We start from the raw sequence: 17,366 nt of genomic DNA, 5'->3' as shown, positions 1-17,366 counted from the left end.
TATTGCTGTTGTCCAGGAAGTTCCTTGAGATCTTTCTTCTCTTATATAGTTTATATATATATGCACGCATGATATATATATACCGGCCATACGATCAATTAATGTATACAACATTTGCTAGATCTAGAAAAATTACATGGAATACCATTTAATATTACTGAAACGATGATCACGAGAGAGCCCAATTAATTTTCAATCTGCATTGCTGATTAATCACACTGAAAAGGTAACTATTCAAATGATATAAAGTAAGTCCACCCTATGTATTGGTGTTATGCATGCATGCAGTGGAAAGCTTTTCACTGATTCGAGTCACCTTTCTTTCTTTCTTTCTTTCTTTCTTTCTTTTTTTCTTTTTTTCTTATCAGTACTGATCTTAGTTAAGATGTTAATATAGAAAAATATGATCTGAAGAAAAGAAAATGCATGTTAAGTTGAAATATATGTAGTGGACCTGTCAAGGGAATAGTGCAGCGGTAATAATGGAGAAAAGCTGGTCAAGTCCTTGGCTGTGTAAGAGGTCACAGGTCGATCGAGGGATCACAGCATTAATAAGAGACGAAATAACGCTGTACGTTGTCACCAGAATTTGTCCGGCGTCAGTTTATCTTTTTGCGGAAGAATGCATTAATTAATTCCTCTGGTCAAAACATTTTCATACTTTCAGTTAATACACATATAAAATTTGACGTTTGTTTTAAATATAATATAATATATATGTAATCTCGCAAGTAAAGCATTTGTACCAATATAGATATATTAGATTTAATTGAAAACATATTAAAAAGATGTTTTTAAGATGGTTTCTGCATGCTCTCATGCATGGATTCCTCAATGACCTCCAGAAATATACCCTGAAGGATTCGATATATATACAGAGAACAAAAGCTACCCAACAAATTGAGAGAAAAAAAGTTGCTTGTTCTTATACGTACAAGAATTTGGCCTCTACTTTGCTGAATCCAATCAATTGGTTGAGAAAAGGAAAGTAGAATAGTGTCTCAATTAAAGCTTTGTATTGACCTCTATGGTCACATAAAGATCATATCTGACAAGGGATGACCAAGAGCAAGTCAGAAGTTTCTTTTATTCTGAATTCTAATTGGTTGCAATTAATGAATTGATAATAATTGTCGCTTGTAAGTTTGCAGCAGAATAAATTATGCATTTGGTGATTTGATGATATATAGGGACAATATATCCCAAAGACACACGAATGATGTTTTTAAATGTGAAGGATGAGGAATAGAAAAAAAAAACTATTAAATCATTTTTTGAATGATACTATTAAATAGTTATTGTTAACATTACTTTTCAATGATAGAGCTATGGATAATCATTATTCATGTCATAAAAAATTATTATCATAAAAAGTTACGATTATCATAAAAATTCACGCTATCAATTTTTATTTTTTAAATTGATTCGGTCGGCCCAACTCAATTGCTTTTGCTCAACTCCAACAGCTTTGTAGAGCCATTTTGGACGATGACAGGAAGCCCAGGGTTTTATTAAATGGAAATTGGGCCCACAGCCCAAATTTAATTTAAACCCAATTCTTGCATTTGGATTTGAATCCCGATCCAAAATATATATTAAAAAAAACAAAATAAATCCGAAACCCGAAATCTCCCTTATCAATAATTCTCTCTTCATCCTCCATGCATCTTCCACACTCATGCTTTAGTTCTCATCTCTGAGCCCTTCGTTGTTGCCTTTGAGCTCGCTCAAATCACACAAATTGATTGGACTCAACCACTCAAATCTAGCTCGATCACGAGCAAGATTCATCTATCAAGATTTGTAGTTCAGAATCTGCTTCAATCAGAACAGTTCTACTATTTCAATCAGATCACTCTGCAGGAAGTTACATTCAGTTCACTGTGCTTGAGAACCCTACCAACAATGAGGAACAAGGGTAGCCCGATGGAGGACGAGCTCTTTATGAATGGACAGAGGGTTGAATAGCCAAACATATCTGAGTGCAGTGACCGTGCAGACAATTAGGGTGGCCAAATCAGCAGGCAAAGTAACTACGAGCAGAACTGAGCATCAGCTTTTGCTGCCCCTGCTCCTGCACAGAACCTTGGACCTGGTCAAACTCTCAGAATCCATTCAATGAAAAGGTATATTTTTAAGAGTATTATTATATAAATTTAATTAAAAAGCCTTTTAAATCTAATTTACAAAGTCTTTTCCCCCTGAATACTTACTTAATAGTTATTTCTGACACCTTGACACTATCTGCTTGCTTTCATGGAGCACCAATTGCTTGTCCCTTTATCTCTGCCCATGATTCCGGTCCTTGGTGGAGGTTTTATCAGTTTTTTGTATTTTGATTCAAGTACCGGATCAACTTTTGAATTCTCAGTTTAATTAACCTGTTGAACTAATAGACCCTTTCTTATTCTCAGTTATCTACTTATCTTTGTAGAATTTTGCAGGCTTTTTTCACTGATAGGGATGATACATTAGATTGATCACGACCACAGAAGAAATAATTTAAAAAATTGATTTCGATGACCATTTTCACGTACGACAAGAGAGGGAAGATTTTTGTTGAATGGACTTCACGTGTGCACGAGCGAGGGCAGCTGCTTCTTCCATGCGCTTAAATCTCAATCTCACCGTGCCACCACCATACGATCAATCATTCTTGGGCGTGGGGGCGATCCGCCACATTAAATGTCTGTGGGCACTTCCCAACTCCCCCGTTCCAATCAAATCCTTACGCCTCTTTTGTACTTGCTGCTCCTTCTCGAACACCAAACTGATTTCCCCCTCCTCCTCCTCCTTCTCCTCCACCGGCGACGGTGTTGTTATTATGCGAAATAGCAAAACCTCCTTTGACAGAAGAAGAAGGAGAAGGACATGGATCAATCGCTGTGTAGTGTGTCGCTCGCACTTTTCATCTTCGTCCTCTTCATATTGCTCATCTCCAAGACTTGCGGGAACAGAGCAAGCAGAGCGGCGGGTTGCCGCCTCCCCGCTGGTTCTGGCGGCTGGCCGATCGTCGGAGAGACCCTCCACTTCGTATCCTCCGCCTACTCCTCCCAGCCAGAGCAGTTCATGGATAGGCGTCGCCGACTGTACGCCCCCCTATTCGTTCATAAAGGCTGGTTCGTTCAAGTTCAACGTTTGGCAGGTGGTGTATGAGTCCTCTGTTGCTGCAGGTACGGGAAGGTGTTCCGGTCGCACCTGTTCGGGAGCGCGACGATCGTGTCGACGGACGCGGAGGTGAGCCGGTGCGTGCTGCAGAGCGACGCGCGGGCGTTCGTGCCGTGGTACCCCAAGTCGCTGACGGAGCTCATGGGCGAGTCCTCCATCCTGCTTATCAACGGCAGCCTCCAGCGCCGCGTCCACGGCCTCATCGGCGGCTTCTTCAAGTCCGCCGAGTTGAAAGCGCAGATCACCCGAGACATGCACCGCTACGTGCTCCACTCCATGGTCAACTGGCGCCACCAAAACCGCATCCTCGTCCAAGACCAGACCAAAAACGTGAGTTACTTCTCGTTCGCGATTAACAAATTCATTCTGCTAATTCTCTGGATGAAATCGTGAAACAGATAGTGTTCCAAATTCTAGTCAAAGCACTGATCGGACTCGACCCGGGGAAGGAGATGCAATTTCTAAAGCAACAGTTCAAGGAATTCATCGCCGGCTTGATGTCTCTGCCGGTGAAGCTGCCCGGAAGCAGGCTCTACCGATCGATGCAGGCGAAGAAGCGGATGGTGATGCTGATTAAGAGCATCATCGCAGAGAAGAGAGCCGAGCGGGCTGACGTTGGCCGGAGCCAGCGCCGCCCACGCGACGTAGTCGATGTGTTGCTCGACGACGCCAGCGACGAGTTGACCGACGACCTCATCTCCGACAACATGATCGATCTCATGATCCCGGCGGAGGACTCTGTGCCTGTTCTTGCTACTCTCGCAGTCAAGTACCTCAGCGAATCCCCTCTTGCTCTCCAACACGTAGAGGTAAATAATACGTATACACTACCAAAAATTACGGTATCAGCACTATAAGTTGCTATTATTTACTCGATCTCAGGAAGAAAATACGCAGCTGGAGAAGATAAGAGAAGGAGAAGCACTGCAGTGGAATGACTACATGTCTCTATCTTTCACACAAGATGTAAGTTTCATGGCGATGAATGAAATCTGATACGATTATTGGCAACTAATGTGTGAGAGAGCAGGTGATTACGGAGACGCTGCGGATGGGGAACATAATAAGCGGGATCATGAGGAAGGCAGTGAGGGATGTGGAGATAAAGGGGCACCTCATTCCCAAAGGGTGGTGCGTGTTGACCTACTTCAGATCAGTCCACCTCGACGAGAGCCACTACGAGGAGGCCTACAAGTTCAATCCATGGAGGTGGAAGGTGAAGTTTAATTTGATCTCGCCTGCTAGGTCTCTCTGCTTTCGGGAGTTGGAGCTGGTCAATTTCACTTCACGATGCATATGTCTTGTTTATTGTAGATAAACAAATAGATAAAGCTTAGTGGTTATCTTATCTGAGTGCAGTCTTCTTCCTCCATCTCTCTGCCCCACAGGACAAGGACACGAGTTCGTGTAGCTTTACTCCTTTTGGAGGTGGGCAAAGGCTGTGCCCTGGGCTGGACCTCGCCAGGCTGGAGGCTGCCATCTTTCTTCACCACTTGGTCACCAACTTCACGTAAGATAAGATTAACTCTCTTGCTCCTTTTTCTTCTCCTTCTAATTTCCTGCGCACTTGCTACACGTGTGGTTCGATTCTGGTTCTGGTTCTGGTTCTGGTTCTGCCATGGAGCGCGAGCAACACATAGTGGAAGTTCAAGCACGTACGGTGGGCGCAGGGGAGGGTAGGCTACAGTCCGTGTCGGCACATGCAGATCACACGTGTGGGTGGCAGGGATGATGAAAAGACAAAAGTCTGAAATCTAATTTAGCTTCGTGACCGCAGGTGGGTGGCAGAGGAGGATCACATTGTGAATTTTCCAACTGTAAGGATGAAGAAGGGAATGCCCATCAGGGTGAGAAGCAAGAGGTGAAGAATTTGCATTTACAACTCACACGACTTCTGGGATGGGACCTGGAGGAGCTGGACGGCCCCTGTCAATCTGAGCTGGGACCTCACGGTCAAGCTCCAACAGGGTATACAGATAGATACTTATACTTTATGTGAATAGAACAATAAATGAGACGTATAAAGTATGAATAGAGAGATGAAAGACATAGGATTGCAATCCCCAAGACGGAGAGAACTAAACAGAGAGAGGAGTAGGGGCTTGAGTTTTGTTTTGTCATGCAAAGGTGGCTTTTGGGAAGGAGGGGAGTATGCAGGGGCTAGAGCAAGGGCTAAAAAGTTAGTGGGAGCTTCATTGAGCATTCCAAGTCTTGGCCGCTACCACTGCTGCTGTGCTGCTGCTGCTGACACTGTGGGGGAGAGGACAAGGAATTGAATTGGGGTTGCTTTCATGCAGTGGGGTTTGTGGCAATTCAAGACGAGAGCATCTACTGCACTCTCTTCCCACCTTCCTTGCTGCAAAGTCAAGTGCTCTTCACCTTTTGTTACTGATAATGATCTCTTCAGACCAAATTACTGCCTTTTTGTGGTTTTGTCTTGGGGATCAGTGATTCCTCTTATTGAATATGATGTAGATATTCAGATGAATGTATAGATTATGAACTAAACTGCACTGCAACCAAAATCTATAGTTATTTCATTAGTCCTTAATCATCAACACATCATTATCGCACATCACACTGTTAGTTGGATACGTGGATCGTTTCTTGTCTTGCGGTGAATAAAATTCCTAGCTATTGATTAGGATAAGAATCCAAGATCTTCTGGTCTTTCATACTACACGTGGGATCACAAAATGACAAACAAAATGGTTCAATCAAACAAGATATAATTAAGATGTCTTCTGATATTCTTGCGACTTCAGCAATCCATTTGATTGTTTCTTTTCTTCTATTCATAATTGTTTTCTCATGAGTTAGAAATAGTTGAAAGGACTGTAGTCGGACATCAATATTTGATTCACTATGATAACCGGAATAGTATAGATTTTGTATTGTGACAGTCTATTCAATTGGTTTACGGAGCAGTGTTTCGGAAACCAGACAGAATTGGCTGGTTCGATAGGTTAAATTGAGAATTAGAAGTCACAGGTTTTTGATATGAATCGATTGGGCAATTCTGTCACAGCCATCAACAATGTTTGGATTCAAACAAGTTGGTGGCAGGTCTCTCTCAGAAATCTGGAGGTAAACAGATTCGAATCATATCAGTAACATATTCGAATCATTTCTTAGTTTCAAGCTCACAAAAAGTGCCTCGTCTAACAAATGGAAATAGTTTTTTCTGTAGGAATGTATCAATTTGATGTTAACCTTGCTCATCAGTGTGGGTAAAATCATTCTTCCTGGAGAACTAGCTTGGGTACATTATGTGGATTTTGCAAGTTCCATCTTCTTCATGGAGAACTAGCTTAGCGTGTTGGACGAGTCGAGCCAACTTGAGGAAGGCTCAAATAGACCATGCAAGTGATGTTAGGCCATGTTTGATAAGGTTGGAGGAAAGGAGATCATTTTCTCAATGATTCTATTCCTATCTTGAATGCATAATTTAACTAGAGATGGAAGAAAATGTTGATCATTTTTTTTATATCAATGATTCTATTGCCATGTTGAATGCACAATTTAACTTGACATGAAAAGAAAATGTGGATTTGTGCATGTTCCATTTCAAATAACGAGGGATTCCATTCCACTAGTTCTATAATTTAAAAGGTAGGGACTACGGCGGTGGGGTGGTCAGTGCCTCTAAATAGTTAATCAGATATTTAAGATTTAAATTTCAATTATTGTGTTTTATAAGGATTTTTTTTTCGATTCGATGACAAACTTAAGAAATTGGTCACTTGGATGGATAATTTTCGTGAGTACTTTCTGATTTACTATGATAGTAGCGGAAAATTTTTATAGGATTAGATTAGGGATGATAATTTTTTTCGCGGGTTCAAGTTTCCACGGAGAAAATTCGAAACACGGATGAGGATCCTCGATTTTTTCCGGAATGGGACGGGTTCAGGGATAGGGATAGTATTCACATATCCGCCTCAAATCTGCCCCGAATATTATTATTATTAATATTAATAAATAATAAGTATTAATAATAGTGTTACTATTAATATTAAAATTTTTGAAAATATTAATAATATTATTATTATTAATATTGATATTATTATTATCATTAATAATAATAATAATAATATAAATTAAATTTGAGGATGAAGTGGGGATGAGGGCGCTGATGGGGATTTGATCCCCATGAGTTCGGGTTCGGAGAATCCCGGAATCCAAAAAAATGAGGACGGGGCGGGGATGGCAAATCCGCCCCTGCCTCACCCCATTGTCATCTTTAGATTGGATCGGTCATCTCTAAAATTAATCGATTTGAAAAAATGGATACCTAAATTATCCAAAAAAGATAAATTTGTACCCCTTAAAGCTCAATGCAATGGTAAGAGAATAGATGAGTTTCCAATATAACGAGGGTTTGATTCGCATGCAACGCAAATAAATGTCTGAAGCATTCAAACCACTTGTTGTGCTGGGTTGTCCCTGTGGTCTATCTGCGCTTTCAAATTTATCCAGTGACAAGTGAAAAAATTTATGGGGTCAAGCCAACCACATCCAAGTGAATAAAAGTTTATTGGGACACATGCAGGGGCGGATCTAGTGAGGGTGGCATCAACGGTCGCCTCCCCTTACCGACAGTGAAACCAGAGGTAGTCTTGTTCTGTATAAAAATCGTCCCTCCATGTTTGAATTCCTAGATCCGTCATTGTAAGGAGGGAGGTGGCTATCACCCTCGGCCTCGTTTCCTTTGCCGTCGCCGGACCTCGCGTCCACTGCGAGGACCAGCTGGCCGTCAAGCGGGCTGAAGAAATTGCGATGCGGATCGCGAACGGTCTGTTGTTCTTCGTCTTTGCGTTGTGGTATGCGATTGTGGTTTCCATTAGATTTTCTGTTCTTTGACCGTGAAGTGTGAAGTGTTCTTATTCCATGATAAATAAGAGAATTCTCATTTAGTATCTTTTTTTAATGATGCTTAATGCTCTTAGCAAAGTACTCTTGGCCACTAAACTAGATCACTAATAACAAATATGTATATATCGATTAATAATTGCTTAGTCTAATAATAAATAAAGTATATTTAAAAGATTTTTCATCAAAAGTAGACTTGATAAATCCACGCCAGATGCAGCTGCCATTTGTTGGAGGAAAGAGTAAGGGTTGACAACTTGACACGGACTTCACCAATAGAAGGGTGGGTTGAGGTTCTTGTATTTAAGTTCTCAGGGTTAGACTTCAACTATCCAAATTCCATTTTGCGACACCTGACTTTCTTAAGTTCTCAAGGTTGACTTAAACAATCTAAATCCGAGGAATTAACTTTGGTGCTTGAGCGAGGAGGCGTATTCCAAATTCAAATTGATAAAATCTATCAATTAGGATAATGTGAGATGATATCTATTAATCATAAAAGAATAGTCAAGTGCCCTAAACTCTTACTAATATATGATCCCAAAAAAGAACGAATCACATTGGATCGTAAGTAATTTTATCCTCAAAGATTATTTTTGTGACTTGAACTTAGATCAAATTCACTGTAACGCTAAAACTTTTCTTCTGATTATATCTACAAAAAAAAAAGATTAGTTAATTACATCTAACGATATTTAGTTCATGGACAAGGAAAAAGGAGGGAGGGCTCAGTGAAGTCAGTCATTGAGTGGAGCGGATTCCCAAAATTTTGATCCAACAGCGCCCAAGTCTTCAAGAGACACAGGTAAAGAACAGCCAGAGAAGTCCCGGTAACACACAGACTCTGGAGAATCTGAACAACCCGATGTAACAATTCGGCATTGATCGACAGCCATGGCTGACAAACCGGCCACTTCCCTGGGGTCGGGCCGGCAGTCCAGTGTGTTGGCAAGGAAGCCAGTACCGGTTTCCCAAACTTGGACTCTGTAATCAAATGGCCCTCCGGTTACAATTTTGTAAGGATCCATGTGTAGAAATTTTACTGTGTTGTGGTTTACTTCCAGCTCGGCCACCGGTTCTGGTCCTTCTTGATGTTCTTGGCTTTTTCTGATGTCCCATAACAAGGCCCTGTAATTTGTAAACAGAAAGATTTTATGATTAACCACTAAAACAAAATCATATCATATTAGCAGTACCATATTTTGTATAGTTATTCATGATCTCAGTCTCATTTGCTAGTCATACTCACTTGGAGATGAAAAAAAAAAAAAGGTTACCCGGTGCACGAAGCTCCCGCAATGCAGGGTCCCGGGGAAGGATCATTGTATACAGCCTTACCTGCTTTTTGCAAGAGGCTGTTTTCAGGATTCAAACCCGTGACCTTTTGATTACAAAGCAATAACTTTACCGTTGCGCCAAGGCTCCCCTTCATACTCACTTAGAGATACGGTATTAAAAACTAATCCAGAAACAGAACCATACAAGTTTTGGGTCACTGCTGCACCCGTGGTTCAATCAATTGAATTGCTAATAGACTCAGCTAATCCACAAACAAGCTAATTGGTCAGACCAGAATACATAATCACATATAAAGATATACTAAAAAATCTTTTGAGAAGTCTTTATATATAAGCCAATGACAAAAGAAACTAATTTACTAGTGCACAAGGAACAAGTATTGATATGGGACTAGAATAGCTAGCTTGCAATTACATTTTGAATGGAGGATTCTAGGAGGTGGGGCCTAGGTTAAAATGTTAAGAAAAACATTTTTTCTACCCCGATTAAATTGTGATGATTATGAATGGTCATTTTTGACATTTCAAAGCGTATGGCAAAGCTAGCCAGTTCTATTAAAGTTTTGTAAAAATAGGTTGTCTGGTCCAATTTTTTGAACATCCTATCCGTGAAACCGGAGTGGTTCTGGGGTTCAGGTTTTCTCCAATTCAATTGGCAGTTCCATCCTTGTTTTATAACTATGCTGGGAAAAGTATCAAAGCTCTACTTACTTGTCCTTTCCACCAGTACACATTAGCCATTTGGATGGTAGCATTTGGAATGAGTACATTTTAGGAGCATGGACTGCAGCAGTGAAAGCCCTTTGCATTGTTCGTAAATCAATTGCTGTAACAAATGCTCCACCAGCAATGTAACAAAGTGTGTCATGACATTGCATAGCAATAGGTTGTCCAGTGACTGATGTCATTCCAACACAGGATGACAAATTAGAGGAGGATGCAGATGTATCCCAAACTCTGACCTACAAAGAAGAACAATGCATCATGTGTTAGAATTGTTAAACCAAAACTCAACTACACATTTGGTCCCTGGAATGACAAATGACAAAGCATGTTTGCTATAGTAGAAGGAAAATAAAGATAAACCCAATTTAAAGTAGGACACATCATAAAATACTCAAGCTGTATAAATGATAGGGAAACAACTATCACTACCTGAATACCGTTACACTTTTGAGTACAATTAGGAAAAAAAAAAGGTATGCCAATCGTATAAAGAAAAAAAAACAGGAAAATGCTGGTGTTCAAACTCAAACAAACAAAAGGTAACACTACATGTAATGGCAAGATGACTCTAAATAATTGGGATGGTTTCCTCGGTGGCATGAATATGAAGCCAGAGACTTGATGTGGGAACAATATGGCATATAATATGAGTAAAAGCATTATCTAGAACAACAAATGAAAATATTCATTTATTCCATATAGTAACTTCAGTATGAATTACTCATCAACATGAAGGTAAGTCTGGTCAGCCAAGAAACTCATGGGAAAATTTGCTGAGTGACAGAGACGTACCCTTGAATCTTTAGAAATGCTAACCAAAAGAGAAGATTTGTGCCTGAAAAGTAAAACAACTTGTATCCAAAGACAGATTTCAACATGAAAGTAAGTGGCATCCCTAATCAGGATTTCAACAATTTCTCTGTGCTCAGAAATTAACATGAAAAATATGTAATTGATGAGGTTGCTGATGTTGATAACCTCATTAGGAGAGATCCTATTATTCTGGCACATTAATGAGGCTCCAGAGTACATTAATATTTGTTATATAGAGAACTTAAGCACACCTGTCAAGCAGCTTTAAATCTTGCATTTTTTTAAAAAAATAAATAGAAAGGGGAATTCTTTCTGTATGAGGTCTGAATTGCTTGGGACACATTGGTCTTAGCTTGAAGATTACTTTATATTGTAGCAAAAGATGATAACCCTCACCCCGGACCCCTCCAAGACTACCCCATGTGATCTAGAAGGGAGGTAAATCACGGGAGGCTTCGCTCAGCACAGTGACCCTTTGCATGGGGTAAGGTGATCTACAATACATTTTCACACACGCTGGAAATCGACCCCATGACCTATTGCAGCAATACCACATGCAAGTACCAACTGTGCCAGCCCGTGGGAGGGAACATCACTTCATAGAATATATGAGCAGACGAAAGAGATGTGAAAGAGATTGATACCCAGCAACTGTCAAAAATGACAAAGGTTTCTCATGGCCACGATATGTTGAAACTAGAGGATGTTGCTTCCCACTAGTATTAAGTGACCAAAGGCGAACAGTGCAATCTTCTCCACCACTTGCTAGAAACTTAGAACCACTATCTCCGAGCAATGTATCAGCCAGTGAAAGAACTGGTCCACTGTGTCCTTTAAAACATCGCAGTGGTCCACCCTGCATTGATGATATGAACTCAGAACACAAGTAATGGGATAGTTTGATTGTACCACAAATATGACCATACTTGTCAGGAAAATAATCAATGCTACATATTCCACTCTATTAAATCATGATCTTCAAAACCATACAGTGATGGTAGTATCTTATAGTTGACTCTGGGCTTCAATAACTTACAAATAACCATATTCAACTATCTATTTCTACACAAGAAAAGGAAGCCACAGTGAATTAGTTGATTCACCCTCAGTGAATTGGTTGATTCATACCCCCTACAAACAAATAGTTAGACTATTTAGCATTGGGATCAATGCTAGAATGTGGAACGTGGAATATTGGTTAAGCATCTCCCACTATCCAAGGCAAAGGCTTCTTAAATAGCATAACCAAATGTATCAAAGTAATATTCCATTCAGATAACTTAAACCAGTAATATGGGAATCAATCTAAACAAAATAATAATGCAAGCAATTTAGAAATATAGCCAACCTTGAAAATTATGCAAAATTCAAATAAGAAATTAATCACTATTAACATTATACCAAGATAATGGAAAATTGCATGCAAAAGAATGCCTTGGAAATCACAATTCAAGTGACGTTATTGATGGAATACTCTAGTTTATCATCACCTAGCACAGTGATCAATATGGAATAACACCATAAATGCTTCACTTTAACTTAGTGAAGAAATCACTAAAGAAAAGAACTAGAAATGCCTGGTATATATTCCCAAGATATCAGGAGACAACAAAAAGCCAAAAAGGATTTGATTTTCATATAGAACATTGATAATGAACACCAATAAAATTGCAAGAACCTTCCACCGTAGGCGAATAGTGTGGTCTGAGCTTGAAGTGACTATAAAATTATCCATGGGATGCATACCATTTCGAAACAAAGATGTCTCCACTATAGGAAATAATCTGCAAAGAGAACAAAATAGTATCTCAAATGCATGATTTAACATTTAGTTGCTCAAAATAACCCACTGAGAAATGACAAGAAAAGTAGTATGCAAAAGCAAGGTAGCAAAAGAAACAGGTACAACCACAAGATGCAAAAAATATATATATATATGATGAATAGCAGGCATGCAACTTGTCAAATTTCCAATTTAATCAAGAGAAATTAAAGTAAAACAGATATATCTAATTTTTGCAACTCCACTAACCTCATGCATGTAATCCTTGCACCATGAGCCATAAATGCTTCTTCAAGGTGAATTCCAGCAAAATCAACCCTTATTCTTAGTATCCTAAAACCCTGAGCAACAGGAAATTAAACTTTAGCATGATTCTTCATGGTGCTAAAGCAGATAAAAAAAATAACTGATAGCAATCAAGTTCATAAGGCTCAGTGGCACTCATTCTTCCCTATGCTTTGGCCAGCAACTGGAACAATAGTCAATATCATAAGATTAACTTGCATGAAACAGCAAAACAATCTTCTGGCCAAAGCAGGGCAAGGAGGGGCACTTACAAAGGCAAAATGACAAGAACAAAAATTATAATATACATGCTGTTTTTCTAACCATCCTCCTCAGGCGTTCTCTGATACCAGGAATGGTGCTTGGGGCATGAGTATAAATGCGAATTTCTTTTACAATTCACAGATTAAATTAAACACCAGAAGTCCAAAAATCATATGACAAATCAGAAAATTATATCTTTGCTTCTACTCAGATCATTTGCACAGGCACCAAAAGAATACAATATGGTAGAGCTACGTTACATGTACTCTTCAGCCATCCCCTTTGTACCTGTGTCCAATCCTGACACTCAAGTGAACATCTTCTATTTCTATTGATTAAAGGTAAAAAGAAAAAAGAAAGAAAGAAATAGTTGTGTTGAACACTTGGATCCACAACTGTGTGGATACTCATCCTTAAGTCCAAATAGCAAAAGGTGGCAGAAGATATTATATCAACATCAATTCTATTTCATAGAAAAGTTAAGTACATATTAGGTGCATTGGATTGATAAAAAAGTAAACAATATAAGTAACTGTATATCCCATTTTAAATATTTTTTCAGTCTGCTTAAAATGATTAAAAAAACAATTTAGTAAAGAATTGAAGAACTTGTCAATTAGATTCACAAAACACTTTACCTGAGATAAAAGGATAGAGTTTCTTTCCAGAAATAAATGGCTAGCTGGTTCAAAGTAGAAGTTGTTGAAATGAATTTCCCACGGATCACAAAATTTCAGTTGTTGTAGGGCTGTATGTCTTGCTAAATACTGTTCTCTGACTCCTATAGCTCCAGAGGATACAGAGCAATGTGACCACTTCTCCCTACATGATGGTATCAAACAACTTAAATAAGAAATTCCAACAAAAGAATTGCATGAGTGCTAAGCATAGCATAATTTGTGATATCAAGAGATGAAAACTAAGAAATCCATATTATTTTTTAAGTCATCAATCAAAATTTTCAAAAATCATGGTGTTTCTATTTTTTTCCCACTTCTTTCAAGCATTCCAATTGTCAACCAAAATAGTTTATGCTCAGTGTTCAAGGAAATTTCTATCATAATTGTTGAGGTCGTGGGCATATATATGACAAAGTGTGTCCAAAATAGGTAATTATTTTGAGATGGAATGGAATTGAACTCACTTCTGCATTGTATCAGAATCTCAATTCCTACCTATGAGCCTAATTGGTAATTACAGACATCAAAGGTGTGCTAAGAACCACAACTTGTACCTTGGAGCCGAATGACCTTTAGTGTGCTTAGAGTCGCAACTCATACCTCAAACTCTGATGGCTAAGCAGGCAATTGGGTATCCATTGTGTGGTTCAATCATAATAAATGAACTGAACCAAATAAAAAAGGATCCATGAAATGCTGAACCTTTTTATATGAAATTTAAATTTAGTTTCATTTTCTTACTTTGAACTCAAATTGAAGTGGAAATCCAAATTTTAAGTTGTTATGGGTTCCTTGTATATAAAAGTTTGTAAAAAAAAAAAACTATATCAAACTATATTTACCCAAACTCAGTTCAAACCAGCACAAATAGGGGAACTTTGATTTGGTTTGGTTCGCAAGAAAATTATGTTTAGCCTGGAACGAATGTATGTTTATGTGGCTCGAGTTGATATGAATAACGTGCTCTGAAGATGCTTGGAGAACCATCACGTACCTATTCAATCTAAAACACAAATCACGAAGAAAGAACTACAATCACCGTCCAAAACGACAACTTTAAGGAAGGAAACCAAGACAGCTTCATACCCTTCGAGCTTTCACCATAATTCAGAAAAAAAAAATAATAAAATCAGAGAAGAGGAGGTAAAGGTACCTGAAGAGACGATTCCAGACGCAGTCAGAATAGGCGACGCGAGCTAGGGGCTTGCAGGTCATGGATAGGTTGGAGATGTCCCGGATGTCGAGGAAGCCGAAGCAGTGGGCGAGGGCGTCGGCGTCGAGATCCAATAGGGTTCTGGAATTATTAGGGCAGGCCGGCATGGGTGGGTCGGCCATCTCGCCGGAGCTCCGGAGTGACACGCTGCAAGATCGAACGTGAGAGAATCGCCAAGGTAAAAGCAGCGAAGGGTAGGGCTGTAAACAAGAAGAGGCAGAACCGAGCCGAGTTTTAGAGTGTTAAAATTTATCAAGCCAAGTCTAAGTAATTTAAGATGAATTAAATTTTTGAAATAAGCGTTTAAAATTTAGTTGATTTTTTTTTTTTTAATGAATTTGAGCTTATTTGAAGTTTGGCTTGAACTTTATTTATTTAAATGTTATCAAACTCTGAATTTAAACTTGGCTTGAACTTGGTTCAAACTTAACTTATACTTGGTTCGAGCTTCGTTTGTTTAGTTGTTATCAAGCTGTCAATTGTTTGATTGTTTGAAATTTTTAATTATTTGATTAGTTATTGAGCTTCATAATTTAAATTTATTTATTTATTTTATTTAAATTTATTATTTATTTAGCATATTGAAAGAAGTTTTATTAATAAATATAATTCGTGAGCATTGTTCATGAACGTTGTCCATGAACATTAACGAACTGAACACATATGTGTTCAAACTTATTTGTTTAGCTTAACGAGCTGTTCAAGCTTGATTGTTTAATTAATCTTATATATATTGAACGAACATAAATAACCTTTTACCAAGTCGAACATCAACTTATTTACGAACGCTTGGTTCATTTATAGTCCTAGCGAACGAGAGGAAGAAGGCGTTGAGACCTCCCATCTGACAGCACACCCTCCCACTTCCTCTCTCTCTCCCATTCAAATGACACTTCTATCCTCTCCTTTTTATTTTTTAAATTTTATTTATTTTTTATTTAGTTTTATTTTTTTTATTAATTTTATTTAAAAACAGCTCTCAATATTTGTATATTTTTAATTTTATTTAGTTTTTATTTAATTTTATTTTTTAATTAATTCAATTTATTATTTTTTATCAATACGATATTTTTTCCAATTTTATTTAATTTTTATTTTTTAATCAATTTTATTTATTATTTTTAATCAATAATTTATTTTTACAATTATATATAAATTTTATTTAGTTTTATTTTTTAATCAATTTTATTTATTATTTTTTATCAATACATTATTTTTAAATTTTATATAAATTTTATTTAGCTTTATTTTTAATTAATTTTATTTATTATTTTTTCATAATACTTCTATTTTTTCAATTTATTATTTTTTTAAGTTTTATTTTTTTATTGATTTTATTTTTTATTTTTGTTAATCAGTCAGTTTTATTTTTTTATAAATTTTTTATATGTTTATAATTTTTGTTTATTTTTACTTATTATTATTAATATTTTCAAAAATTTTAATATTAATATTAACACTATTATTAATACTTTTTAAAAAAATCATATTATTATTTATTAATATTAATAATAATAATATTCGGGACGGGTTCGGGAATGGGGATAGTATTCCCATACCCGCCCCATCCCCGAAAAATCGGGGATCCCCATCTCCATTTTGAGTTTTCCCCGCGGGGCCCCAAACCCACGGGGAAAATTGTCATCCCTAGGTGTACCTATTACTTCGTACCACAAATGAATACGTGTCCTATAACGAGTGACCCATCATTTAACTTCATACGATGAATGTTTCCATCACCACATTAGAATGGATGGTACAGGGTAACGAGGATGCAAGAAAACTTGTACGAAGTGATTGCCAACATGAGCAATAGTTATTTCTCGATGCTCATGGTTTGGAACTGGAGGAGTTCTTAATGGCAAGTGAGTAAAACAACTCCTAGCATTCTCACCAAATGTATATAGTACAAGATTGTACCTTGATGTGATGACAATTCCCAAAAGCATACAGTCCATCCAATACATTTCTGGTGCCGACGGCTCGAACCAATTCAATGAGAATAATAGATTGGTTACAAATTTTTGATCTGGATAAATTTGATCATATAGATCCTTATTTGTTGAATCTCTTCTATAAGCTCAAATCGTACTTGAAACCAACTTTCTTCACTATACCCAATTAGTGCAGTTATTGCCCTGAATCCACAATGACCGTTAGGTTGAACATCAACAGTGTGAAAAATATAACGCTACAGAGACAAATAATTTCTCAATATAAGTATCATGGATGGGTGGAACTGGAGAGTAATCATGGGACGTTTG

At 37.9% G+C, this 17,366-nt stretch overlaps 2 protein-coding genes across 4 annotated transcripts; one reads left to right on the top strand and one right to left on the bottom strand.

Moving 5' to 3' along the window:
• The first annotated feature begins 2,648 nt into the window (after positions 1-2,648).
• LOC121988825 (cytochrome P450 90D2-like) lies at positions 2,649-5,711 on the top strand. The gene is made up of 7 exons (XM_042542509.1): positions 2,649-3,089; positions 3,174-3,498; positions 3,567-3,977; positions 4,051-4,134; positions 4,199-4,384; positions 4,557-4,678; positions 4,946-5,711. Exons 1-7 carry the CDS (start codon positions 2,872-2,874, stop codon positions 5,031-5,033), a joined length of 1,434 nt encoding a protein of 477 aa, XP_042398443.1. The 5' UTR covers positions 2,649-2,871; the 3' UTR covers positions 5,034-5,711.
• Positions 5,712-8,649: 2,938 nt separating this feature from the next.
• On the bottom strand, positions 8,650-15,340 carry LOC121988824. 3 transcript variants are annotated; one of them, XR_006114110.1, is made up of 10 exons: positions 15,043-15,340; positions 13,848-14,031; positions 12,910-13,001; positions 12,556-12,661; positions 11,522-11,733; positions 10,857-10,899; positions 10,050-10,300; positions 9,449-9,580; positions 9,318-9,378; positions 9,026-9,168 (listed from the first exon to the last, which is right to left on the bottom strand). XR_006114110.1 is itself a non-coding variant. In XM_042542508.1 (8 exons), the coding sequence occupies exons 1-8, from the start codon at positions 15,222-15,224 to the stop codon at positions 8,778-8,780; spliced, it is 1,461 nt and encodes a 486-aa protein (XP_042398442.1). In that variant the 5' UTR covers positions 15,225-15,340; the 3' UTR covers positions 8,650-8,777. The 3 variants fall into 3 exon arrangements, 1 of the variants encoding a protein (XP_042398442.1); XR_006114109.1 differs by having other exon boundaries at positions 8,650-9,168; positions 9,318-9,580; XM_042542508.1 differs by lacking the exons at positions 9,318-9,378; positions 9,449-9,580 and having other exon boundaries at positions 8,650-9,168.
• Between the last annotated feature and the right edge of the window lie 2,026 nt (positions 15,341-17,366).

The sequence above is a fragment of the Zingiber officinale genome, chromosome 6B (assembly GCF_018446385.1).
Source record: "Zingiber officinale cultivar Zhangliang chromosome 6B, Zo_v1.1, whole genome shotgun sequence".
Classification (NCBI taxonomy): Eukaryota; Viridiplantae; Streptophyta; class Magnoliopsida; order Zingiberales; family Zingiberaceae; genus Zingiber; species Zingiber officinale.
Note: the sequence above shows the minus strand (reverse complement) of the source record. Positions and strands in the feature narration are given on the sequence as shown.

Excerpts from the sequence above, each read along its gene's own strand:
- LOC121988825 (XM_042542509.1), top strand. The coding sequence starts at position 2,872 with ATGGATCAATCGCTGTGTAGTGTGTCGCTCGCACTTTTCATCTTCGTC. Across the intron at positions 3,090-3,173 it reads ATGGATAGGCGTCGCCGACT|GTACGGGAAGGTGTTCCGGT; the intron begins GTACGCCCCCCT and ends CTGTTGCTGCAG. Across the intron at positions 4,135-4,198 it reads CTCTATCTTTCACACAAGAT|GTGATTACGGAGACGCTGCG; the intron begins GTAAGTTTCATG and ends GTGAGAGAGCAG.
- LOC121988824 (XM_042542508.1), bottom strand. The coding sequence starts at position 15,224 with ATGGCCGACCCACCCATGCCGGCCTGCCCTAATAATTCCAGAACCCTA. Across the intron at positions 13,002-13,847 it reads ACTCTATCCTTTTATCTCAG|GGTTTTAGGATACTAAGAAT; the intron begins GTAAAGTGTTTT and ends CCTGTTGCTCAG. Across the intron at positions 11,734-12,555 it reads CTATTCGCCTACGGTGGAAG|GGTGGACCACTGCGATGTTT; the intron begins GTTCTTGCAATT and ends TCATCAATGCAG.